Source organism: Lissotriton helveticus, chromosome 4_1 (assembly GCF_964261635.1).
Source record: "Lissotriton helveticus chromosome 4_1, aLisHel1.1, whole genome shotgun sequence".
Taxonomy (NCBI): Eukaryota; Metazoa; Chordata; class Amphibia; order Caudata; family Salamandridae; genus Lissotriton; species Lissotriton helveticus.
Window position 1 is genome coordinate 1585752543 of NC_136063.1, and position 27692 is coordinate 1585780234.

At 48.2% G+C, this 27692-nt stretch overlaps 1 protein-coding gene across 1 annotated transcript in view; it reads left to right on the top strand.

The window, feature by feature from the left end:
* The window catches only part of YAE1 (YAE1 maturation factor of ABCE1), a 177254-nt gene extending 155008 nt beyond the window's left edge, over positions 1-22246 (top strand). The window contains exons 3-4 of the mRNA XM_078688205.1: positions 15314-15435; positions 21718-22246. Of these exons, the coding sequence (XP_078544331.1) occupies positions 15314-15435; positions 21718-22135 (540 nt within the window). The 3' untranslated portion in view covers positions 22136-22246. The remainder of the gene's footprint in view (positions 1-15313; positions 15436-21717) is intronic.
* Positions 22247-27692: the final 5446 nt, after the last annotated feature.

Here is a 27692-nt window from a genome sequence, read left to right on the forward strand (position 1 = left end):
CACTCAACCAGCTCACTTTCCTTACACACCAATAGTTTGTGTCATATATATCCAAAGGATTCCCATAAAGTATAAAAGTCGTACACATTTTTATTTGTTACACATGATAAAAAGGGTTTTCATATACAGACACATAAACCTAACAGTCAGTTCTATTGTCCAGAATTAAAAAACAATAATACAGTACAAATAAATCAACAAAATTAAAAGCACCTACTCTAGAGAGCTCCACAAACAGACTATTATAATCAGTCTTTGGCTACTAACACATCTACTGATATACAATGTTACTTGCACTGAAGGATAAACTCCATTCTGCTTGGTATTCCCACAATGCTAAGTTAGTAGATTGTGTCCATTCATTTAGCGTCGACGCGTTTCGATGGTTCATTAAAATTATTCCATCTTTTTCAAGACAAATTCATATATCTCTCTAGTTGACGTAAAATTATTTTCGAGCCAACACCTAAAAAACATAAACACTATTAAAACTAATCATAGCAAGTTTAAAACAGTAGTAAATTACATTCAAATTTCAGTTATAGACCTAAGTTCCCGGAAGCCCAATATTTTGTTATCTATTGTCTTACTGTTACTAGAAACCCACTTTAGAACACAAGACTATATCAAGTTTGAAACCATAGTATGTAGCATTCGTATTTCGGTTCATCGCCAGAGTTAATTGTACCCATTGCCCTATTGTATGTTGGTATACTGTTATGAGAACCTACTTTACAACACATGTACTTTTATACAGTTGCCTACATCATACCTCCTTTAAAAGCATAACCTTTTTTAGAATAAGAAATGTACATTAATTGGATTCCACGAGGGCCCTCCAACCTTTGGGTGGTTTTACCCCTTTCCCCCAATCCTAGGGCTCTAAGTATTTGCTAATCTATAGTATATGACTCAATCTTCATTCATACTAGATATAACCTCCATTTTATATCCACACGTGCTCCACTTTAAACTATCCACTTGATTGTACTCGCTCATCACTCTTCCATTGCAAACATTTATTCTTATGATCAATACCAAAGCCTAATCATATAGTCATTATTGTTACTCCCTCACCTTGAAGGTAATGTCAAGTGACCAATTTTCATTTGGATCGTCTAGATTTTCTTTAAAAAGTTGTCAGCACACTACTCCGTAAAGTCGAATCACATATCGGGCAGCTATAGACAAAAATAAAGTTCCATTCAAAATAGTCCCTATATAGCATTAGGGTTACTTTGTGAGTCAGGGTCATTTGGTGTGATGTAATATCTCACCTGCTTGAATATCTTCCCGTTGATATATAAATCCTCACTCCTGGGTTCCTACTTTATTAATTTTCGAGGTTTTGCACCCCTCAATTTCTAGGGTATTAAGTTGTGTTCCCTTGGAATTTCTTTATGCCGTAAGGACTGCTTGATTGAAATACAAGTCAGATCTTTTTATCCTGTATGTGAAAAAAAATAATATAGCACATAGAATATGTGCAGACTCAGTACAGCAGAAGCCATTAGGGGAACAAAGTTCGAACCGAACCACCCCTGCCTGCCATAGAGACCCTGCCTGGAGCGAGTGAGGTAAGAGGAGAGCAGCAGCAGGATCAGAGGGGTGGGTGGCTGAGTCTGTGGCTCATCCATAGCTGCCAAGGTTTCAGATTGCTATGTGTGGCACTTTCAGAATTTCATTGTAATTATGAGTGACATTTCAACGTCTAGGAGTCACACTTTCTCACGGGCAAACATTAAAATCACTCAATAAAGATGAAGGAAAGTCATATGAATACCAGAAATTACACCCATCTTTCAAGTGCTCGCCGTCCTTTTTCCCCAGCAGCCCCCACCCCCCAAGAGACGGCAATCTGAGGGATAGCCCCAGGCGCCACAAGCTCTAGCTACGCCTCTGCAAGGATCTATAGTTTATTTTTCATCACAAGCTATGTCTTTTAATAAAGATGCCACATTGTCATCTCAAGGAACTTTTAAAACACTTTGGACACAGTGAGGCCTTTTGTTGGCCAATAAACTCTCACACCAAAAAAATAGAATCAACTTTTGCATTTGCTGACTTGAAATACTAAATCTGTCTAACAGAGAAACGGAATTTCAAACTAAAATAGAAAGAGGACTCAATCTAATTTTGGGTATTTGTTTTTTTTATTGTGCATGAAGTATGAACGGATTACAATTTATGATAATTTGTAGCACCCCCACTCACTTGTGGCTCAGGTAGCTCTTTTTTATGGTATCTCCTTGAATGAAGAATCAAGATATTAGGAAATTAACACCCACAAGTATGGTGGAGGCCCTTCTGTTTTGTGTTTAGAGAGGAGGGGGTTTTCATAAACCTAGGTTAGTTGGAAAGGGGTCCTTATTGGGAACGTGGTGAACATCCATATTGCTGTAACATTATGGGTATTCACAAACATCACCAATAGTTGTTTACACTACGTTTGTGTACTTATACCTTTACATTTGCTGCCATAACGGCAGGAGTAAGTGCACAAATTCAATGTGAAAACCACCACACAGTCACACCTTTTTATGGGTATCAGAATTTCATTCTGGAAAAATATTTTTCAGGTGAGGAGAGCATGAATGTGCACCTCAACTTTAGCCACAAGCCAGTGGATTTTCCAAAGGCCAAAATTTCTTCAGTTTTTACAGTACAGTTTATTATATAGAAGTGCTTTCAAGTAGACTGATTTACTGATGCACGCCCACATCACATAGAATTTCAAGTTTAAGTTTGTTTGCGTTATTAATTAAAACTATTGCAATACAAATAGCTCTCAATACAATAAGGTACATCAAAGTTAAAACTTCTTGTGGTGTGTCATTTGCCAGTTCTTGAGCTATTAAAAGCATTCATTAGAGAAACTATAACCAATTCTCCGGATGCACGATTAAAATGTAGTAAAACAAAATACTTGACCCTCTTTTTCCTGTACAGAATAAAACCAAGTAAGACAGTCCATTATTATAATGTGGTTTTCTACAGTTCCCCCCAAATTCCAAGATGCAAAGACTAAGGGGGTAAGTGGCAAGTGGTTACTTAGGAAGTACAAACTGGATCTTTGAAATAATAATGTGCAGACTTTGCCTGCGCGCCCTACCACAAATTTGCAGCAAAACGTACCCCTAGGGAGATGTACAGTATCTAAAGGTGTTTAACCAAGTCATGCAGATAGGGGTCCCCGGAGGAAAGTGCTAAAATGCCTTTTGGCTATCGATAAACGATTCCATTAAACTTTGGCCAAAGGATTGTGTCGGGTCATGCTGTTGAGAGGGGCCTGATTTAACCCCTTCGCTGCGGGGGTTAATCCCCCGCTGTGCTGGGGGGGCGCGCACAGCGCCCCCATGCTCGCTCCGGTGCTCATGACGAGCTCAGCTCGTCACAGGTGCATTACCTGCCGTGGAACGCTCAGCACAGCAGGGGAATTATCCCCACGTGTGAGCGTTCCACGGCTCATGACGAGCTGAGCTCGTCATGAGCACCGGAGCGCCTGTGGCTCATGACGAGCTCAGCTCGTCATGAGCATGGAAGAGGCTAAGGTGCATTAGTGTAAATTTAAAAAATGAGGTTTTGTTTCTGTATAAAGTGCTCTAGCAGCCTCCTAGCTAATGTTGTCATTTGGGGAGTACTGAGTATAAGGTGCAGTTCTTTAAAGTGCCTTGGTGCTATGTAAAGTGCTCCTACATACCTCCCCTACAAATTACACACTAAGTGTCCCGTAGCTGGATTGCACCCTACTGCAGCTAGGCCTTGGTTACTTTGTTACGTTCTATGGCCAATACCCTTTTCTCCACTAGCTGGAGAAATTTTAACCAACACACAATTTACTCTCAAGTCTCTAGGATTAAAACATGCTACAGCTACCTCTTTGCATGATCTTGTCCCTCTCATGTTTACATTTTTGCATAGACGTTTCCGGTGATTCTCCAAAGTGGCTTTGCAGCGGCACAATACGTGAATTATTTTCTCTGATGCTTGTCCGCAGAGCCTGCAATGTCCCTGACTATCCTTTCTTCTCCAATGCGGGTAATGCTTTAAGGCAGGCAATATCCCTAGTCTGTATTTTAAAAACTGTTTCTTCATATGATTACTGTGAGGTATCGCTAAATAGCCTTGATGAGATACCTTCTTGTAGGTGCTGAGTGTTAGCCACCCATGGCTTTCGCCTTGCCGGAGATTGTTTGTCTTCCAGAAGAGTAAGGGCTTTGGTGTTTAGTTTTATAATTCTTTTTAGGTCACTCCGACGCAGGTTGAGGGCCGAAGCGGATGAAGTCAAGGGTAGTTAAGGACCAATGTAAGAAGTCTCTCATGGGTGAGCAATCCCTCCCCAGGATTTCCAGCCAGAGATAGTGGCCTAGAGAGCCCTCCTTTGCGAGTTTGAGGCCTTGGCCGAAGTTCATGGAGGTCATCTGCTGGCCAAAAGTTTGTTTCACTAGCAGGGCAGACTGGCCGTAGCGGGCACCAGGTGTTTCCCCGGTGGGCCGCCGGGGTGGGGGCTGGCTTTGGGCCCCTGGGGGGCTGTTTTTGTTACCGAGGGCCATCAATATCGGCCCCTTGTAACAAAATCGGCCGAAACCGGCCCGTTTAAACAGCTCCTCCGCACCTTCTCAGCCCCCCCAGGGGAGCTTGCCGAGCAGTTTGCCAGGGCCGGTTTTGGTACCCAGTCCAGCACTGTTCACTAGGCCATGTTCTGTCTAATTTGTGTAGTGGACGTGTGCGCCGACAGGTGGAAAATGGACCTGGAGATTTTTGTTCTGTGTTATCCAACTCAGTGCTGTCCCGGCCCCTCAGCACCTCACTCCCATAAGCCAACGTGGGGAGGACTTTAGCTTGCGCCACTTGCAAGATTGGAGAAAGTGAAGAGACCTTCATCTTCCTGTGCGATGAAACTAGACAGAATGCCAGCGCTTTGCCTTTCCTTTTAATTTTGTCAATTTGGGCTGCAAACCTTCCATTGGGGTTGAATAACACTCCAAGGTACTTGTACGCACTGGCTGAATCAAACTTATCAGTTTCCAGAAACCAACTGTAGCTATTCAGTCCTTTTTCTTGGAGTGCTAGGGTTTGAATCTTTTTCATGTTTATGGTCAAGCCATTTCTATTTGAATATTTCAAGGTTGCATCCAGGAGTCGTTGGTGCCCGACTTTTGTTCTGCTGGCTAGCACCACATCAGCTGCATTCAGTAGATTTAATAGTAGAATTCCTCCCAGTTTTGGGGCATGACTGTTCACTTTATTTGGAAGAGGAGGAAGATTCTAGAGGAACAAATTTAAAAGGGTCGGCTCCGGTATGCAGCCCGGTTTTAATCCTTCAGGGGTTGCTGGTGTGACCCTGGACATTCTGTAGCCGTTCCCCAATTTAATCCTACTCCATGTGTTTGTGTGCAGCATTTGCAGTGCTCTTAGAAGACCGCCAGGTGCATTCCATGCTGCACGTTTTAATCTTAGTTTGCTGCAGTTTACATTGTCAAATTCAGATTTATAATCTATAAAGCATAGATGCACAGATTGAATGTAAGACGTTGCAAAGTCACTCAGCAGTGAAAGGGCTATGGGGTTAGGTATTGACCCTGTTTGTTTGGTAAAGCCAGTCTAGTTCAGTGGAATTATATGATTTTCCTCAGCCCAAATGTGTAATTCCACCAGCGTAGTCCCTGCAAAATATTTTGCTTTTTTGTATTTCAAGGCCACTACACTGTAGTTCTCGTGTTTTTCTTTATCTCCCCTCTAAAGATTGGCGAGATAAGTGAGCCATTCGATGAGGCAGGGGCCCTTCTGTTATCTAAGACATAATTGAAGAGTGGTTCAAACTGATTTGTCCAGTAGGAGAGCTCTTTCTTAAAGATTGCTGGTGCGATCCCATTTGGACCCGGGGCCCCTTCTAGGTGCCCTTTGGAAATTTGCTTCTGAATGGTATGAGAGCGGGTTGATAGTTTGGGTTCTTTCTGACTTTCCAGGCTTTGAAACGTTTGAAATTCCGAGGGGGCACTTGTCATCCTGGATGATTTTTTTTTTTTTTTAAATTTGTTTTATTGTTGCATCAGAGTATACGGTACAGTGCAAATAAGCCGCAGACGTGGCCTCAACATTCAGCCATGCGTGCAACGTGTTTTTTGTTTATACAACTGGTACAAATATCCAATTCCTCCAGAAATCAGTACATATCATGCAACCATGTTTGCAGGTCAGAAGACAGCGAGCCTACATAGCCAGGAGGACAGTGAATGATAACAGGAATATAAAGTCCCGTTTCAAAGGGCGTTGGATCGGGGCCTGTGCAGTCCATATAATGGTGTTACCAGAAAACGGGGGGGGACAAAACTGTGGGGGGGAAGCATGTGGGCGCTAGCGTGGTCGAAATACCGGTGATGGGTGCCGGGGGGGGGGGGAGGGGACGGGTCCAAGGAGCTATTCAGCCTGCACTCCAGAAGGGTGGGAATTCTATCAGGATGCAGGGGGTATCCGGAACCTGCCCTAGGGAGGGGGACAACAGACAGACATCAACGGTCTTCTCGGGCCGTAGTGGGGGGAGGAGTAGGTGGGTCATCCACTCGCGTGGACTGTCGAAAACTGTAGAGGAGCATGGCCCATTCCATGGATATGGGAAATTTACGCGCACCCCTGGCTTCTTCTTCTCTAAGAGCATCCTCTTCCGCCGCCGCCCATTTACTGACCGCCCCCGTCCATGCTGCTATAGGGGGACCTTCCGGGGATCGCCAGCGCATGGCTATGCATCTGTTCGCCAGCAGGAGCGCTAAGGACACGAAGCGTCTATGTACTGGGGCTTGCTTAGGGACATGGAAGATGCCTAATGCGCTAGATTCCCAGGTGGATAGTGTAGTGAGACCTGTCAGGTCTGACAGTGTGTTGTGTACCGCTTGCCAAAAGGGGTGAAGGTCTGGACAGCTCCAGAACATGTGGCGAAAGTCTGCAGCAGGGGAGCAGCATCTGGGGCATAAGAATGGTGTGGAGGGATAGAACTTCTGTAATCGCGCTGGGGTGAGGTACGCCCTGTGTAGGATATAGTATTGAATGTTCTTGAAGCGGGCGTTCCTAGAGACGCGTTTAGGGGCCTCGAGCGCTTTGGCCCACTCCGAGTCATGTAGTGCGCGACCTATGTCCTCCTCCCATGTAGCCCGCAAGGTCGTCAGAGGTGCGTGTGAGAGTTCCCGGATGGATTTATACAGCCAGGTGACTAAGTGGCGTCCCACCCCCATACGCAGGACAGCGTGTATTACTGGATGCGTGTCTGGCTCGCCAGTACGGAGGTTAAAATGGGGCCGGTATCCATCGACCAGCTGGCGATATCTGAGGAATTGGCCCGGGGGGAGCCCGTATTCAGCGGTCAGGCGGTCAAGTGATTTTAACTGGCCTTCCTCAAAGAGCGATTCTAGATCTGTGATGCCACAGCGCGACCATTCGGTGAAGAGCGGAGCCGTGAAGTAGGAGTCTTGCCTGGGGCTGCCTATCAGTGGTAACAGCGGGGAGTACGGAGGTCTATTAGGGGACATTCGGTGGATCCGCATCATGCACCGGCGCGCTATCGCCACCTGGAGGGGGTACGTGCGCCGTGGCTTGGTGCCCGGGAGAAGAAGACGGGTGAGTTCCGGGGTTGCGATTCTGCCAGTCGAGGTGACAGTCTCCTGAGGGTAACGGTCCGCTGTCCAGTATGACAGCCATTGGAGTTGTGCGGCGAGGAAATATGACTCGAAGGACGGAGCTCCGAGACCTCCCATCGTCGTAGGAAGTTGGAGGGTTTTCAGGGCGACCCTATGGCGGCCCTCGCCCCAGATAAGGGTCCCTAGGAGGGAGTCTACGTCGCGGAAGAAGGATCTGGGTGGTATTACCGGCAAATTCGTGAAGTGGTAAAGGAGTCGGGGGAGCATTATCATTTTGGCCAGAGCTATCCTTCCTATCGGGGCCAGTGGGAGCTTATTCCAAAAAGCGACCGCCGGGCGCAAACTGGCAAGTGCCCTGCGGTGATTCCCCTCGAAAAGGTCAGCTGGGGAATGGTACAAGCGGACACCAAGGTAACGGGGGGCTTCCGCGGACCATGAGAGGGTATGCGCTCCGAGCCCGACTTCCCGGGGGGGCAGGTTCGGGTGTAAGGGGTAAACTGTGGACTTGTCCCAGTTCACCTGTAGTCCCGAGGCCTCTGCGAAGTCCGCCAGCGTCGTCCCTATAGGGGTCATGTCCGTTTCGATGTCTCGGACGTATATGAGAAGATCATCCGCATACATGGATACGCAATGCGTGCTGTCCGCAAGTGGGATGCCCCATTCCACACCTTCCCGGCGAAGCCGAATCGCCAGCGGTTCGACTGCTAGCGCGAATAAGAGAGGCGACAGGGGGCACCCTTGTCTTGTGCCTCGCCGAACTGCGAACGCTGGTGATATACGTTTCCCGATACGTATCCGCGTGGTCAAGTCGGTATACAAGAGGCGTGTGTACGCTATGAGCGTCGGGCCGATATTTAGGCGCTGCAAGACTGAGAAGAGATAGGGCCAGGTGAGGGTGTCAAACGCCTTCTCCAGGTCCATAATGAGGCAGGCGGCGCGGGGAAATCTGTCACGTATCTGGTCTTGAACGTGGAAGATTCGGCGGAGGTTCTGGGAGGTGTTCTTCCCCGGAACAAAGCCGCATTGGTCGGGGTGGACCAGCGGGCGTATGACCTGCGCATAACGATCAGCCAGAATTTTCCCCAGGATTTTACAGTCGGCCGACAGGAGCGTGATGGGGCGATACGACCCCATGTGGAGTGGGTCTCTGTGGGGTTTGGGAAAGGTGACAATCACGGATTCCCGCAGTGACTGGGGTAACCTCCCTAGATGAAGAGACGCCTCGAACACCCGTGATAAATGGGGGACCACTAGGGGCGAAAATGTCGAGTAGTACTCCAGCGGGAAGCCGTCCAGTCCCGGCGCTTTATTCCGGGACATGGCACGAATTGCCTGAGTGATGTCAGGGGGTTTTATCCTGGCGTCAAGGGCGCGCTTGTCTACATCCGAGATTGCGGGCAGCGTCAGTGGGTCCAAAAAACGATCCACAGAGAATGGGGAGTATTGGGCCGGGGTCCCGTACACTTGCGTATAGTGTCGCTGGAACGCTAGGAGGATCTCGGCCTGCGAGCGCACCAGTACACCGTCTGGATCGACAATATCCGTGATCGGCTTGATTTCGGTATCCTGCCTCGCCATCCAGGCTAGTAGCGCTCCAGTTTTGTCTCTGTCCTTATGTACCCTAGAGGCGTAAGCCCTAAAATTGTATCTTCGGAGGTCAGCGCAGGCAGTCTGATACTCCGTCTTAGCCTTGGCCGTGAGCACGGCGTGCTCCTCCGAGTCATCTGGCCGTTTAGTGAGTGCGGCCAGAGATTGTTCTGAGGCTTGGAGCGTCCGTTCCAAGGTGCGGCGGACTCCCACCACCTGCTTGATGCACTCTCCCCGTGCCACCACCTTAAAACGCGTCCCATTCCACCAGTACCGACGATGCCGTGTTTGTGTTGTGCGTAAAGTAGTCGCGGATACTGGTTTCGTGTGTGTCTCTGAATACCGGATCTGAAAGGCAGTCCCTAGGGAGGCGCCAGGTGGGGACAGGTGGGTGCGGGGGGCGCCAGGTTAGACGAATGATGTGAGCGTCATGATCCGAGAGGATCCGACCCAGGTAATCCGTGGAAGTGATCTTAGGGAGGATTGGTGCAGAGCAGAGGAAACGGTCCAGGCGGACCCTGAGGTTATGTGGAATCGAGTGGAAGGAGTAAATGCGAGCCAGTGGGTGTAGGTGTCGCCATGCGTCAGTGAGTGCCCAGTGCGTGGTCCATGCCCTGAAGAGTTCTGCCTGTCGGGGAGCCGGGGAGTGTGCGGGGGGAGGATGTGAGCGGTCCAGGGTGGGGTCCAGCGTGCAATTGAAGTCACCTCCCAATATCCACGGAACTGTAGTGAACTGGGCCAAAACGCCCGTGAGGTGGTCCCAAAATTTATCCTGATCCGTATTGGGGGCGTAAATACTACCAAGGAGTATAACCTGTCCATCAAGTATTCCCTCTAGAAGCGCATATCTGCCCTCTCTATCTATCACCCGTCGGAGCTCTCGGAAGGGAGTACCTGGCCTGACCAAAATTAACGCGCCGCGCGCAAACGCTGAGTAGTGAGTGGCACAGAAGGTCCCTCGCCATTTGACCTGCAAGCGAGAGAGTTCGGTAGTGTTCATGTGCGTCTCTTGCAGGAGCGCAATACTGGCTGACATACGCCTAATGTATGAGTAAACAGAGTAGCGTTTGCTGGGCGTGTGTAGGCCTCGCACGTTCAGTGTAAGGACATTAATGTCTGAGCGTGAGTCTGCCATTCGTACGGTGTCGTGAGTGGGAGAGGGACCCCCCTGTAGCCCCCGACGGCCGCCAGTGTGTATGTGTCACGTGTACTCCTAGTGCGCCAAGCTTCCACAATCATGGGGGAGGGACTTAGGGAATTAACAACAAATAGAACTTTGGGTGGGAAACAGTCCCAATACTGAGGATATCTCACCGGAGGTGGCATATCCAAACTAGTGTCCCACTAGGGGAGAAATACAACGGATATCTGCGGGGGTGGCAGCGTGTGTCGCTGCTGGGCCTGTGCGCGGATCGGGCTCTGGCAGGATAAGCGTCTATCGCTCGCAAGCGCTCACAATTATTAGACAAAGCAGTCTAGGCTCCTAGACGTCGCGCAATACAATAGGCCACCATGAAAAGGATATAACAGTGAAAAGTTCTTTCATCATGAAGAGGTGCCAGGTTGGTTGGCCAGGGTAGCGTCCAAGGCATGCATCGTAACAAGGGGGGAGGAGATTGGTCCAATCCCCGACATTGTTCCGTCACTGTTCCGGTCCTTCTCAGGGGTGAACAGGTGCGGTCGACCTTCCAAATCCGACGCTATGGGTGACGTGTGCAGTCCGGTCACCGCTCGTAAGGCTTCTCGTCGCTCTTGCATGATTTGCGTGAGCCCGTGGGGAATGATGATTGGCTTTTGGGGCGGCCTGATCGAGTACGGCTCACACCTCGGCGTCTGGGGCGTCTGAAGTCGTTGTTGCGTGCTCTCTGGGGTCCAGGTTTAGGGATTATTGGGCAGTGAAACTCAGTCCAATCCTGTGCTTCCTCCGCCGTGTTGAAAAAGAGGGCTTTCCCCTTGTGCAGTACTTTCAGGCGGGCCGGGAACAGCAGGGAATATTGAAGATCATTTGCGCGGCGGCGCCTCTTGACGTCTAGGTAGGTGGAACGCTGGTGTTGGATCTCTCGGGCATAGTCCGGGAACACCATAACGTGCTGGTCTTCCACTTGTAGGGGGCCCGCCGTCCGGGCCGCACGAAGCACCGCATCGCGGTCTCGGAAGTGCAAGAATTTAGCCAACATGGGTCGCGGAGGGAGGCCCGGCTTGGGCGCCCGGGCCGGGACCCTATGAGCTCTTTCAATGGAAAAATATGCCGACCTTTCCGCCTCCGGTGTGAAAGATTTGGTCCAGAGCTCCATGTATGTTAGAGGGTCCGAGTTCTCAATTCCTTCCGGCAAGCCCAGGACGCGGATGTTACAGCGTCTCGAGCGCCCTTCCAGGTCCACTGTGCGTTCCTCGAGGGCCGCCACGCGGAGCAGGACCTCCTTCAGTTCCGCCTCCTGTGTTTTCACCGCAGGTTGCAGCTCGGTCACAATCCGTTCTCCGTCTTTCACTCTGTCCGCCAGCTTGCGGTGGTCGTCGCGAATCAAACTGATGTCCGTTGTCAGGACGCCCAATCTCTCCTCCATTGAGAGGCGGGACAATTCGATTTCCGCCAACACCTGATCCAATTTTGCCGACAGTGTGGGGTCGGTTTGCGACGCGTTGGCTTTCGTCCATGTCCTTGTTTGTGGCATCCTCTCGGGGGCCGTCTCGGGGACAGTCGTCATCTGCGTGGGCCTCGTTTTCCCCATGAGTGCAGTCAGAGATGGGGAGGGCCCGGCCCTCCGTGCACCCCGCAATCAGTAAGCCACCTCTCCCCTGTGTATCCGGGCGGGCAGCAGCTCGGTGCAGGTCGGGCTCCCAGTCTCTCTTGGCCACGGGGCGGTCACTGTCCTCCTACCTTCTGGGGGACCTCCGCCAGAGTAACTTGCGGCATCAAGGGGGCGACAGCCCAGGCGTCTGGAAATGCACAGCAGAAGGGCACTGTTCCCGCAGTCCAGGCTTCTCCGGAGGGGTGCCTGTCAGTGAGGTCGATCCCCGCCCCCTCAGGCGACCCCGGGGGCCGAGGAGCCGGCGACCAGGGCCCGGGGAGGAGGGGGGGGGGGTTGATGAGCTGCCCCGGTGTGGTGTGCTGTCGCCTCGGGGTCAGTGGAGCACCGTTTCTGCAGAGTGGAGCCCACGTCGATCACGGCGCCTCGGTCCCCGCGGGCGCCATCTTAGGGTCAGGCACCCGGGTCCACCGGGCCACACAATGTGAAAGGAGCGTTCTGGCTCCCCCCCCCCCTTTGAACAAGGGCCGACGCCGTCCGCGACCCCTCGGCTGGCCCCAGAGGGGATAGGAGGCCGCCGGGTCACCGGCACCGAGATTCACGGGAGGAAGAGGGGGGGGGGGGAGGGGTCGGCACTCACCGCCTCCAGGTGGGATCGAGGCCGTCCGAAGGACCCAGCGTCACATAGGCGGTACCCTCACTGGCGTCCCTTAGTCCGTGGTAGTGGGCTGATCAGTGCTGGGGTTAGGCTCCTAGGCGCAGGAGCGCCGATGTTGTGGATCGCCGGGATGGCGGCCGCCATCTTGTGTACCGGACTGTCACCGCAATAGATAGCCCGGCTTGGCTCAAGAGCCCGTGAGTCGGTTACCCCGCTCCTCGCTGGGGTTCTGGGGCCGCTAGTCGTCTTCTCCGCCAAGGGCCGTCGCCTCGGGGATAGGCACTCAGAGGCGCCCACCGCAGGTAGAAGGAGCCGCGCCCGCCATCTTGAATATTCGGCGCTCGGCTCCGATGTCGATGAGGGACAGGACGGTGTCAGACGCTCGTCCGCAGCTCCCGCAGCTTAATCAGAGGACGCCCATCGCAGGTAAGCCTCAGTGGAATAGTTGCTGTAGGCTGAGGCTCCCAGCGATCTCAGGAAGTGGGCAAGATGCTAGCCCGATCGCGGAGCCTCAGCAGGACACAGCCGCCATCGTGGCTTGCCAAGCCACGCCCCCCTTGTCATCCTGGATGATGTGATTGTGCTGGGGCCTACTGAGCTGTTTGCCCCTGTGTGTTGCTCCTTATCCTGGCTTGACCGTGCACATACTTTAACCCAGTCTGCAGTGTGTGTATGGATCGCAATCAATCTTTTGCCTCAGTGTTTCTCCTCTGATTCTATGGGTGACTGTGAGTTACTCTTAGAGTGAGCTGTGCCCATCGTATTGAAGGGCCCAGTTTAAAAGTGAACCTGTGTAGCTTCGGAGAGGAGTTGCTGTTGAGTCTACCAGAAACTGGTAGAGTTGTTTATCTTTGTCGCATAGCAATTCTGCAGAGAACACATCGTTCCTAGCTCTCAAGAGATCCTACTTCTGCTGTTTTTAGATCTTTTTTTTGCTTTCTTCAGAGGAAGTCCTCTGAGCCCTCCAGAGTTGGTTTACTCGTCATGTTATTTCCGTGATAAGGTGGTTCTTCTTCCAGGTACTTAGTGTGGGGTCCTTTAGCCCGTGGCCGTTCCTTTGAGCTGTTACTGATGTTTCAAACAGACCAGCAAATTTAGATGTGAAGTGTTTCCAGTTGGTCAGAGAATCCTGTGTTACATTTCCTATATGCAGTATTTCCTTGGCACTGTGGACAAGGTGTGGCAGATAGGTAGGTGTAGATCAGATGCTCATGTTGCTGATTGTGTAGGATAATGTTGCCTGCTTGGCTAAGGGTTCGTATTCTCCTGGGGAGATTGATAGAACTTTCTCCTGAGAGTGATGGTCACTGTCAATCTTCTCCCCAAGGCCAAAGGAGATTACGTGTTGCATTAGAGGTAGACACAACAGGGTGTAGTCTATTAGGGTTGCTCCTGCTTTGGAGTGATACGAAAGCCCTGGTGGTTTATTGCTGGTTAAGCAACCTTTCAAGACTCAAAGTCCAAGGTGCTCCAGATTCCCTAGGAACTCCTGGCCTTTGTTGTCATTTTTGTGCTATGTGATTTTTCTTGGTGTGGTATACCCTAGTATCGATCCTGTGCTGGCAAGCATTCATTTGAAGCTGCGGCCCCCTTGTGGCACATGTTAATGTCGCCCGAGATTATGAGATCGATGTCGGCTTGCTCACTTTTTAACTCGTAAGCTTTTCAGCCAGAGATGCTGAGAGCCACCTAGTTTCACTTTTTTTTACTGGGGTGGATATAAATGTTCACTATTACGATAGTGATGTGAAGACCAGCAGATTTTTTCAGGGCCGGCTCCATAATTTGCAGACCCTCCTCATTGCCCTCTAGCTCTTTGCCTTCTGTTTAATTGGTTGCTGATAGAGTGCGAGACTCTGTATCCGGTGCCAATATTTTAGAGCTTTAGTTGCTGGGGTAAACAAATTGGAGAAGCCCTCCATTGGCACAGACTCGAATGCCCAGGTCTCCTGTAATACCACCACATGGAATGAGTGTCACATAGGGACAATTGTAGTTGCATATTTTGAAATAACTGTTAAGCATTTTATCCAATCTGTTGGAGTGGTCAGTATCCTGTGAATGACCAAAGTTTAGCACTTTACATGGAATAAAGAGAACTGTATCTTGAGGAGTAAGTTAAAGTCCTTGCCAAACTAATGCAACCAATTAAGCTGAACATCTCTGTTTGAATTTTTTTTTTAAGTGGGTGAAAATGGAGGTAGTCGAGTTGAAAGCGGACTAAAGCACCCTTACACTTTAGGGGCTTGGCTAGCCCATGGAAACCCATGATTATCCCTTAAATCTTTACCTATTTCCAAGCCATCTATTAGAAAAGTAGTATGTTAACCTTCACAGTATTTGCCCGGCACCAATTAAAAATTCTATGCGTCTCCCTTGAAGTAAAAAGGCTCGTGGTAACTGTCAAACAAAAGGCGAATACACTTGCGTCCTTCCACTCCAGCGAAATGCCTCGGTAGAAGTGCAGTAAGATAGCCGAGTCTGCGTGCTCCATTTATCATGCAATATTTTTGTTCGACAGTTTGATTTTCAAATGCAGTGCCATTTTATGAGGGTGTTTTAGAAGAGATGACCTGTGAGGACGTTGCATTTTTACAGTTGTTTTGAGGACAGAGGTCAATCGTTTGCTTTTATGGTGTTCTGTTGATTCATTATTAATCAAGAGTATGTAATCATTATTATTTACATAGGAAGGTTATCGTGATGGAGTAGATGCTGGGAAAGCGAACTCACTTCAGCAGGGCTTTAATGAAGGCTACAGGGAAGGCTTGGCTGTCTTGATGGCCAGTGGAACACTTAAAGGATGTCTGTGGTGAGTATTTCGTTTAATGTAACAAAGAATAATAATGTAAATGTAACTTCCGTTTACATTCAAGGAAAATTCCTCTGTTTATGAACCAGTCTAGTTGAAAATATATTAACATAGTAGGTGAAATAAGCGAGCTTTGCTGCCCTTTGTGGGACAGAAAGGATTTAACCCTGTGAAATCCATAAGTAATGAGGCTTCTCATCGCCTCATAAGTGCCAATCCCCACCAAGTGCCAAGCTCTTTTTTGATATTTGAGGTAGTTCACATTTAAGCCTTGATAACTTTTTTCCACTAAAGATATCCAGGGCAAATTTGCATCCTGTTTTTCCCCTCTGGAGGTAACAAATGTTTGTGGATATTTCGTTTTTTAAAAATTGGTAAACATGTTATGCAAGAAAGTGAAATGTGCCAACCCCAGACTTTTCTGAAAACTTGACACTTGGGGGAGTCCAGGTTGATGTGGCTTACTTGGATCCCACCACACTGTCTTACCCCGAATGTCTTGCTAACCTCAAACTTTGGCTAAAAAACAGCTTTTTCTCACATTTCTGAGACGGAAAGTCCTGCAGTCTGCAGGGATTGACAAAAGTGCTGCCTCTCAGTGTTCCCATGCTGCTCCAAATAAAAACGACAGCCTGTCGCCCGTGATGACTGCAATTCTTTTCCTTGAATTTCATTTTTTTGGAAGATGTTCGACTTGAATCACCACTAACCTCTAGATCCGAATGTTGCTTCATGAACAACGCGGAACCCACCAGTCTTCTTCCCTATTGACAGTGGAGAGGGTATCAAGGTGCTGGAGTTGATAACTGCTGCGTGGTGATCTTGTTCATTTGAACAGCTAGGTCTTGAGTCCTTTTCTGAATTCTCGGAGCGATGAGACGGTCCTGAGGTGTAGGGGAAAATCGTTCCAAGCTTTGGCTGCTAGGTGTGAGAAGGAGCGTCTTCCACTGTTGCCTTGGTGGATCCGGGGGTTCTACAAGAAGGAGGGAGGCAGATCGGTGGTGTATGGTTGGTTCAAGTCCAAGACTATGCTCTGAACTTGTGGTGAAGAGGGGGTGTAAGGGAGATAGAGGTATGGGAAAAGGAACACAAGAGATATCGATTGTTTTTAGTCACCATTTTTTCAGATATTCTGCTGTCCCTTATGAGTGTTTTTTTTTAACTGAACACAAGACTGGTGTTACTCTCGGGACTTACAAAAACATAAAATACATGTCGTTTTTTCATTTGCATGAATGGTAATCTATACAGGGAATGAGACATACATAAGATTAAATAAAGTAGCTGATGCACTATGATACACATTCCTAGTACAGTACCTTTAACTTGTTAGACTCAAAACAAACCACAGAGACATTACATTTACTACTGACTCATTGGGATGCTGAACCAAGCCGAAGCGCCGACCACAGAGACCTTATGTTTACCACTAACTCATTGTAATGGTAATACGGCACTTACTATGCTATTGGCACATAATTTAACCATGTATTTACCTCTCAAAGCGAGATGGGTGACAGTTGTGGGCCAGGAAAGGATAACCGGTGAAAAGCCTCTTTAAACAAGTTACAAAGGTGTTGAGGAATATCAGATACAAATATATCAAGTTTAATTGCTTATAACAAACGTATCTTATTCCTAGACGTATAAAACAAATGTTTTCAGGTACAGAGACGACCTGTCCCAAATGCAGCTGTAGAGAAGCTGATTTTCATCACATAATATGGTCAGATATCACAATATTCTGGGATATTGTGATGAAGGCGGCTAAGCTAACTGGAAAAATACTTATAATAAGTCTGTCAGATTTTCTGCCCAGAACAAATATGTAAAGAAGTTCACATATATTTGGCATTTATCCTAGCTAGAGTGTGCCTGGCTATGAAATTTGATAAACTGGGTTTTGCTCAAATAGACACCTGGTGTACATTACGGAGGAGGGGGCAGACCCCCACCATAAGGGATCTGGCATTGGTTTATGACGTCTCTAGAAGGTAAATCTTATAACAGAACTCCATGAGCAGGAGCTTAACTCTGAGAATGACTAGGAGGTGCATATTATCGACTAGAAGGCACATCATGAAGGATTGAAACTGCCTGTGCAAGTGGGACACTTCTTCCATCATGTGCTGATACTCTCCTTCCTTTACCATTTCACAAAATCTTCTCAAACCTAGATTTATGTTGCCGAGAACAAAAAGGACTGTCGAAACATATGATTGTGTTTTGTTTTCATGTAATCCACATGTAATTTATGCACAGCCCAGGTAAGGTACTAGAATATATTGTTTTAATAACTACATGACCCTGTGATTAAAAAGTTAAAAAAATTGATGATCTAAACATTTTGTATGGATTAGCAATGTAAATATCGACGTCTGAATAATAGGTTTAAAATACTCAATGCATAAATGTGTTTGCACACATAACTGATGGAGATATGCATGGAACTGTACAAGACATGTTAGTTTTCTACAACTATACCTATATAAAAAACGAATAAAGATGTACTGGGTAAAAAACTTGTTGGACTCGAAAGAATATTTATGAGACTGGTCTTGTTCCTATGTCCTATAGCATTAGCGAACGTTCCATAGTTTGAGACACTCGTCCCAATCAAAGGTTCACACAGGACACGCATATAACACTGCGAGGGCCCAAGAGACCACTTTTACAGCACAACTTTGAGAGTGTGACCTATTCCTAGTAAGGTGGTGCAGAGGACAATTTAGGTGCTTATCAGAGCCACAACCCAAACGTAATATATCCAACTATAACGTCTGAAGACATTGCTGGGAAAAGTGGAATAACTCTAAGAATACAAGGAAAGTCTTTGAGGTGACCCTGCAGAAGAAAATCGGGCAAACAGAAAACTTCTTGATGCCTGGCTGGAAGATAATCTTGACTGAAGATGGAACACGTGAACCTCTAATTCTGCGGTACATCCTCTAATCTCGCAGAAGACCCTTGAATCCCAGGATCTCCAAATCTTACAGTATATTTTAAAATCCCATTGTAGCCAGCCACTCACATGGGGCATACGGTTATGGCTTTTGGGATGCCCCCATGGTAACGGGATCTACTATACAGTTGATGAAGGGGGTAACACTTGGCAGCACAGATGTCATAGCCCCACTCCTGGGTGGCAGGGCTCTGGTCCTGCAGCTTAGACAACATCCTGAGCAGAAGGGGGCAGTCAGAAATGTCCAGCGTAGAGATGGGTGGCAGGGGGGTAAACACGTTTGATTGTGGGTACCTGTGGCATTTGGGCCGAGGGTTGGCCAGCACCAAAGGAAACCTACCAACCCCACGTATTTCTGAAATACAAACACCTGTTGGGGGTCCTATGTAGTGCTTCCTATATGGATTCCACCCTTTTTCTTACCAATAATACACTGGAACCAAATAATGGATGTTTCTCACTTTTCTTAACGAAAAAGTTCCAGAATCTGCAGGGATCGACATGCGTTCTATCGCCCACTGTTCTCACATTTCTCCACATACAAAATATATCCCACTTTTGTGGGTCAGCCTATTGTACTGGATGGTGACCTGTTAAAACTTGGACCAATTAAATCAATGGAGTCCTCTCATGGGTACAGTTTTGGTCCATTACTGTCACATGTCTTGGGCCAACCCACACATGTGGGGGTACCGTGTTTCTCAGGAGTTATGGGAATTCTGGATCCTGAGACTTTTGCTATTGGCTGCAAGTGATAGAGTTTTCTGTCCGATATTGGGAAAATTGTGTTTTTGACCCATACTTTGCAGGGAATTCTAGGTAAGAAAATGTGCTAGACTGCACCCAAGCCAATCCACCCTCTGTCTCTTGTTTAAAGAAATTTCAAGGGTTGGTACGGTCTCTAGGTGCCAGTAGACCCCAAGATCAGAATACTCCGGCTTTCCTCCATAGAAGGGGAAAGCAGTAGTAAGCTGGGGGTAAGCATCTTTTTTTATTCATTCTTTTATGGAAATTTGTAAAGCTCACTAAGCAAATCTACCATTCAGAGTAAGCAGAAAGTCTTAAACAAACCTTTAAAGATTAGGAAGTGAAGTGCCAGGTTTTAAGACCTTTCAAAAATTTGAGGCACAAACTCAAACCTGCCCTGAGAAACGTGCATTAGTGAAAGATGCGGCCGCAGGTGGAAAATACAGCTCCCTCTTTCATCAGAGGCAGACGGGCATCTCTTTGAAGTTATAGGCATTTCCTATAGGCAGGTGTAGTGTGTAATGGACCCACCTGCAGGGTAGTGCTCGGGGCAAAGGGTTGGTCTATGGTACTCCTATACCCCTCCTGCCAGGGGGCACCCACGGGAACAGTGTGTGCAAACAATAATTTCCCTCCCTACAGGTATTTTGTCTCTGCATCTGTAATACGGTGTGGGTGCAAAGTATTCCCTCATTTGCATAAAGCCAGAACCCATGCAGCAGAAGGAACACCCCATCATGATGAGCACCGCCACAGTTACATTTTATAGAATGGGCTACAGAAGCATCTGCAGCTCCTTTTAGTAATACCAAAGCATAGGAAGGAACAGGCTCAAACACCCATTGCGCCCCAGGGCACTCTCTGTAACAAGGGGCCTGGTGTCTAGGACTGCTTTTTTGTCCCTTTGAGACTGTCTGTTATCTCCTATTGACACGAACATCTGTGTTTTTGTCTCAGTTGAAAACTAGAAATGCTGCGCTGACTGGTCTTGGAAAAACTATTGACCCCTCATCAGATAGCGGTTTGTGCCGCAGCTAGGCTGATAGCAGTGACCCATGACTTAAGTTTGATAATATCATCAAAATGCAAACTGCTTTGGCTTCTATTGAAGGTTAAAATTGTCTCGGTTGTTTTTGAAGAATTACGACGTCCATATATCTTGCTGATATGGCACAAAGTTTATATTCCATGGAGCAGTGGCATCTATGAGCAGTGTTTCCCAAACTCTGGGTCGTGATCCGAGTTTTACTGGGTCGTGAAAATCCAAGCAATAAATAGATTTCTATAAATTCTGTATTTAGCTTGTTAAATTTGCTGCGCTTCAAAGACAGATGTCAAATGTTAGGCTGTGTCTTTTGACAAATTGCTGCTCATGTTTTTTTTAGCATGGGGATTGGTGTTTACAATCTCTTTTCACTTTATGATCAGAGAAAGAAATGTTAATTATGTGACAGTGTTGCTGGGTTACAGTATTTGAAAGGCTGTAGGATGTCATGTTTTGTAACACACAACAAAATGCAAATACCTGTAAATGAACTATAAACATTCACCACTTATGGAAGCAAAAATTAAGCACTTTGTAATTCTGAAGTGTGATGGAAGCAATTAATTTAATAGCATCAAAACAAATTAAGACACTCTACGCAGTGATACACAAATAAAAAATATTCACTGAAACCCCATTTGTGTGCAATATATTTTATCAGTAAAACTATGTCTATGCGAAATGAAGTGCTCATTTCAATGGGAAATGTGCTGTCAGTAAATGACAGTTCACTGCCTAACCAAACTTTAGTTACAAAAAAAAAATAGTCTGTCATGTTCATTAACACTAGGTGGGTTGCAAAGTTTGTCATTCCAATAAATTGGGCCATGGTCCTAAAACGTTTAGGATCTAGAGGCCTAAAATGCAACAATCCAGGGGCCCTAATGGGGGCACTGTGGTGCCCTGCTCTGGTCTGCACCACAGTGCCCCTTTCACTAGGGCACTATTACTGTTAATGTAATGCCCCAAAGGCAGCTGTGAACTTGTGCCCTCCTGGAGCCAGTGCATTGGTGGAGAGTAGACCAGCAGTTTCAAGAAGCAGGTGTGCATTTCAAAGGTGGACAGAGACCCCTCATCAGGTGGCTGCAGCCAGCATTGCATCCACCTGCAGGGTGATGCCTTAGTTGGTCCATGGTTACCCTTTTATTCACTTCCAAGAGGCTCCTTAGAGGGAACACTAATTGTGCACCACCTCCTTGTGGCGCACACTGAGTGCTCCCCATGACCACTCCTTTGACTCTTCTGTAGTACCAGTGTGCCCTGGTAGTGCAGAATGTGGGTGCATATGCCTTGTGCACCCCTGAAGCACTTTGTGTAATACAGCCCCAGGATGGGGCGTCTTTTTTTATTTGTATTTTATTTTTTAAGTTGTGACCTGAAAGCGTTTTTCCAATATCATTGTAGAGAACAGGAATGTGAAAAACCTGATGTGAGAATATTCTAATTTTTTATACCCATGTGAGTTGTAGTTTGTGCATATATTGATAACCCTGCGTTAAGTATTTTTTTCTTTTTTTTTTACCTGTAGGGCTTTAAAGTGTTGGAGTTGCCTTCTTGAAACCAGCTCCTATTTGTCCACTGAAATAGATAACCTTCTGCAGGCGGTGGGTCGTTTTGATGAGAGCGCCTCGAGGAGTTTGGCTTCAACATCCCTCCAGCCCCATCCGGGAGAGTTAGCAGAATCCCTAAAAGACATGAGTTTGAACCAGAGTGCAGCGCCTCGGGAACATTGTGACTCAAAAGAGGGACGAAACGCTGAATGTTGCTCCGATGCCAAAGGCTTCCCTTGCAAGAGAAGTGAAGGGCCAACTTCTTCGCCTCCAGAAGGCTGCAGAAAAGCACAGGAGGCGCTGCTGAAAAAGCTTGTTTCCCGGACACTGTCGGTAGCGAAGGATATGAACATGTCAGAAGAACTTGTGAATGTTTTACAGAGTTTGGAGAAGTAGTACATGCAATCATTCTTGATAGTTCACTTGAAGTCAGGCGGTTGCTTTGCTTCAAATTGTTCTCTTATGATGCGATGTTTGAAGCGCAACAATAAAACATGGTTTTATTCAGCTAGGTTATTCTGTTGTCCGCTGCACGTGCAATTAACAACTGAAATACACTGACATCCGCGCACCTTTAATGCTCACATATTTTTCCTTTATCATGGAGTAGGGAAGTAACGTGGGCAACGTTGGTATAAGTAAGGCATGTCGGCCTACGCTGCTTATTGAAGTGACCAGCGCGCGTAACGTGGCTGTTAGCTGACGATACGGTCATGTGTGCCAGCCGCCTGGTCGCATGGTCTTGGACTGCCGGCCACCTCCCCCCTTGAACACTGACTGAATTACCCAATTCAACCAGTCAACACATGGGGGTCTTTGGAAGTCAAGGGGGGGTACGGGGCCCCCCCCCCTGGCCGTATTTATTAAAATATAAAAACAAATCAAAAATTTTAATCAAATAAACATTTCTGATAATTATTAAAATGCACACTTTTCAGAATATTAGATTGACATCCGTTTCGACATGGTATGATGGGCTAACCTTAACAAATAGCTAATACAGCGTGTCTCCTAACGTAATCTAATCATCCTGAAAATTAAACTGCATTCTAATATTTCCAATACTTTTTAATAACTTTTTAATAACTTTAATAAAGGCCTACGGCAAGGTCGCCAACCGGTGTCAGATCCTTTTACAGCTGCGCTCTCGCGTTGAAGATGCGCATGCGCAACCCAGGGCACGTTACACCCACGTGCGCTCCCCGAACTCCATTTAACCATAACAGGAGGGCCCAGACACTCGCGCACCTTAATGACGTCATAGTGTTGTGAGGGGTGGCTACCAGCCTGAGGAAAGCGTAGACTCCCTCCCCCGCACCCTTTAAATTAATGGAGACCATCTCCTGCCCCTGAAGTTCTGAGAGAGACCAAATGGCCCCTCCCGCGGGCGGCCCCTTTCGTGAATGGGTCCGCCCCCCCCGTAAGGACCTTAAAATGCTGCTCACCGATTAATGACCTTACCGCCAGACACACATAATAAATACGACAATGCTATTCTAAAAGGAAAAAAGGCCTAAGGATAAAATTGTTAACACACAGCAAAGCATAACATCTACATATATAATTACTCCTGTAAGCGGGAAAAAAGGGGCCTAAGGAAAGAATTGGTTAAAATCACGGCACTGCACCAACGTTTAAATTCTGTACTTCCTTCCAGTACACAGGAAATTCCAGGCCTACTGGATCAAGTCCCCCTTACATCTATGTTCCGGCACATTGACAAAACCTGATACTCACCATTTGCCAAGCCCCAAGGTCTGCTAAATAAGGGATGGAGGGTGGGGAAAATTAAACGGCCCCACGGTGGGGCGAGGAGCGAGCCTGGGGAGCGCGGGCACAAAGAGGCCGCTTCCCGCGCTCCCCAGGCTCTTAACCCCTTCGCTGCCGCGACCCCGCCCCCCCGCCCCGGAAGCACACCAGTACCTCCGGGGCGAGGGGGCGAGGAACGCGGCCCCGAAGGGGACGGGTTGTGGGAGGGACCGGGCCCCGCCATGCTTGCGTGGGGGCCTATTGGCCCCCCCTTGTATCATGGTCTTGGACTGCCGGCCACCTCCCCCCTTGAACACTGACTGAATTACCCAATTCAACCAGTCAACACATGGGGGTCTTTGGAAGTCAAGGGGGGGTACGGGGCCCCCCCCCCTGGCCGTATTTATTAAAATATAAAAACAAATCAAAAATTTTAATCAAATAAACATTTCTGATAATTATTAAAATGCACACTTTTCAGAATATTAGATTGACATCCGTTTCGACATGGTATGATGGGCTAACCTTAACAAATAGCTAATACAGCGTGTCTCCTAACGTAATCTAATCATCCTGAAAATTAAACTGCATTCTAATATTTCCAATACTTTTTAATAACTTTTTAATAACTTTAATAAAGGCCTACGGCAAGGTCGCCAACCGGTGTCAGATCCTTTTACAGCTGCGCTCTCGCGTTGAAGATGCGCATGCGCAACCCAGGGCACGTTACACCCACGTGCGCTCCCCGAACTCCATTTAACCATAACAGGAGGGCCCAGACACTCGCGCACCTTAATGACGTCATAGTGTTGTGAGGGGTGGCTACCAGCCTGAGGAAAGCGTAGACTCCCTCCCCCGCACCCTTTAAATTAATGGAGACCATCTCCTGCCCCTGAAGTTCTGAGAGAGACCAAATGGCCCCTCCCGCGGGCGGCCCCTTTCGTGAATGGGTCCGCCCCCCCCGTAAGGACCTTAAAATGCTGCTCACCGATTAATGACCTTACCGCCACAGGCCAGGTAGTTAACCGACTATCTGGCCCCCCCCCAGAACTCCCCCCTTCTAGAAAGGTCATACCCTTCCTGCAAAAACCTCCACCCATGCCAGGATGTTTCTTATAAAAAGGGCATTCCCTTCCTCTGTTAAGTGCACCCCATCCCGCAGGTAGAAGTGTTCCCCCCAAATGCAACCGTGAGGGATGGTCTGTAAGACCGGAGTCCTAAATAACCTGTCCAGCTTGTTGTTGACCCTCTTTAACGAGCTGTTCAACGCGCTGACTGAGTTTCCCCCCCTCCATTGCATCCTTGGTATCAGTTGTGACCATACTACAACACTACCTGGTAACCGCTTTGCTAGCCAACCCGCTGCAGATATAATTTCTTCCAGGAGGACCCTTCTGCCCAGACCTGCCAGATCATTTCCCCCTAAGTGAAGTATTACCGCCGAGGGTGGTGTAGTATGTCGCGCTAGTAAGTCCGACATATAGTCCCTGAACTGATTGAGGCGGAGCCCCCCCCTGCCATGGAAGGAGACCCTGCACCCCCTACTTTCCACCCTTTGTTTGCCTGAACCTGCAAGAAAAATTTTGTTAGCACGTTTGACATATGAATGCCCCACTACCCAAATGACTACGGTCTTCTGTCTGTCCTCCTGGTCCCTCCATGCTGTAGTAAAGTTGTCTTGATGCTCCATGGGTAGTTTCCGTCCTGCGTCACAGGCCCGTGAAACTGTAAATAACCAGAAAAACAGCAGGTATTAGCAATACTCCACATGGCGGCAGCTCTCACAACATGTGCAACCGCACGTAGCGTTTATAAGCGCTTGAGGACCATCTCCCAATTCTTTGCACACTCTTTGTGGTCAAACCCCTAGCTGTTGCTTCTGTGGCTGCCCCTATCCGGAAAGAGTGTGTCCCAAACTCTTTGTGATTATAACCCGCTTTTGCCATGCTCATGGCTAGTACCCTCTGGAACTGAAACCTGGTCAGAGGAGTCCCATCCACATGCATTAGCAGTGACCCCACACACTCCTGTGCCCGCTGTCTTATTAGATCCTCCACATGCGTCACCGGGCAGCAGGGATTGTTCCTTGCCCGATGTAACGCCAAACTTTGGCCCCTAGCGTTCTGATCAGTTTTAGATTTCCTGATGCTGATCCACATAGTGTCGCCCCTTATGCTGATATCCTGCAGCTGAAGGCCGCCTATCTTATCACCTTTGTTGGCCGCCACGAGTTCACCTACCCTGAATGCCCCATAGAAGGCTAACGAGAAAGCAGCTTTAAATAGGCCCACCTCAGACGTAGAGCTACATGTGTCCGGCAGCGCGAGGAGAACAGCTGACAGACGTTCAAAACCTATGGGTTTCCTGGAATCTATGGAGGGGGGCTGCATGCGCCGCCATCCTTTTAATGCCCTGTGGGCCTGAAAGCTGTGTGTAGGGTCCCTGCCCCCCCGTGCCCGTGCGAAAAAGGAGATAGCGGCCTTGTGCCTGTTGGCTGTTGCCACCGTGCGCCCTTCCTTGTGTAAGCTGCCCAAATACTCATTGAAGCTCGCCTCCCTAGTCCAACTACTCTCCCAGCCTTGTCCCAGAAAGTGACAGTAAGACCTGAACGCCCCTTCGTATGCCGTCCTGGTCTTGGGTGCTAGGCTGGCTGCCACGAGGTCATGTAGTTGGGGGCACCAATTTGCCAGAGAATCGCCGGGAATTGGGCTGGCGCTGTCTCTGACTCCGGCAAGTGATCCCTGAACACCTGCATCTTAAAGCGAGAAAGGGCATCAGCTGCATTGTTTAACACGCCTGGGACATGTTTTGCTCTGAAAAGTACATTCCTTGTCATGCAACACAATACAATCTCTTTTATCAAGCGTAAAATGAGTGGACACCTTGCAGCTTGTTGGTTGATGCATTCAACCACTGACATATTGTCTGACCAGAATATTACCGATCTGTTGGCCAGTTCCTCGGGCCAGACTTTCAGTGCCACCCAGATTGGGAAGAGCTCGAGGAAACCAATGTTCACCGTCAGCCCGCTCTCCTCCCACCAGGCGGGCCACTTCTGCGCCACCCATTTCTTGCCAAGGATGGCACCAAACCCCACACTGCCCGCCGCATCGGTCCATAAACCAATGTCCGCCGAAGACACCGTAGGTGCACCCCACAGCACTCTTCCATTGAAATCCGCCAGGAATGCCATCCATATCCGCATGTCCTGGCGCACCTCAGCAGACAGCCGTGTCCGGTGATGTTTTTCACGAAGACCCCTCATGGCCTGTGCAATTGAGCGTGAAAATGGGCGAGCCATAGGAATTACTCTCAACGCAAAATTCAACTGTCCCACTGTCTGCTGCAACAGCCCTAAATTCACCTTCTTCGCTTGTAAGCACAGTCCTAGAGTCTGTTTGAATTTTTGGATCTTTTCTGCTGGTAATCTAAAACACCCCTCCACAGAATCCAGTTCGATGCCTAGAAATTCCAGGCATGTCACTGGTCCAACTGTCTTCCCCTGCGCCAACGGGACCCCGAAAGAGCGCATGAGCACGCAAAATTCCCGCAATGCCAACGCACACTCCCGTGAACCCGCCGGGCCCAGAAAAAGAAAGTCATCCAGGTAGTGCATCACCCATTGGTGACCCGTATGCTGTCTTAATGCCCATTCCAAAAAGGAGCTAAACTGTTCAAAATAAGCACATGAAATTGAGCAACCCATGGGCATACACTTATCCACGTAGTACTTTCCCTGAAAGGAGAAACCCAGCAGGTGCTGGTCCTCTGGATGAACCGGGAGTAGTCTAAAGGCTGACTCAATGTCTGACTTAGCCATCATTGTACCTGCGCCCAAACTCCTCAGCATGCCCGCTGCCTGATCGAAGGACGCATACTTCACAGAGCAAATTGTGTCATCAATAGCATCATTCAATGATGCCCCCCTTGGTGCGGATAAGTTGTGGATGAGCCTAAATTCCCCTAGTTCTTTCTTAGGCACCACCCCCAGAGGAGAGCACACAAAATTCTGCGTGGGAATGACGTGAAATGGTCCTGCTACCCTCCCCAAACGCACTTCTTTAGCTATTTTTGTTGACACCACTGTCAGATTGCCAAGGACTGATAGCTGATTCCTACACTGTGGTCTCCCGACATACCCCCCAGCAGGAATTCGAAAACCATGTGTGAAACCCTCTTGTAATAGTCTAGCAGATGTGTGATT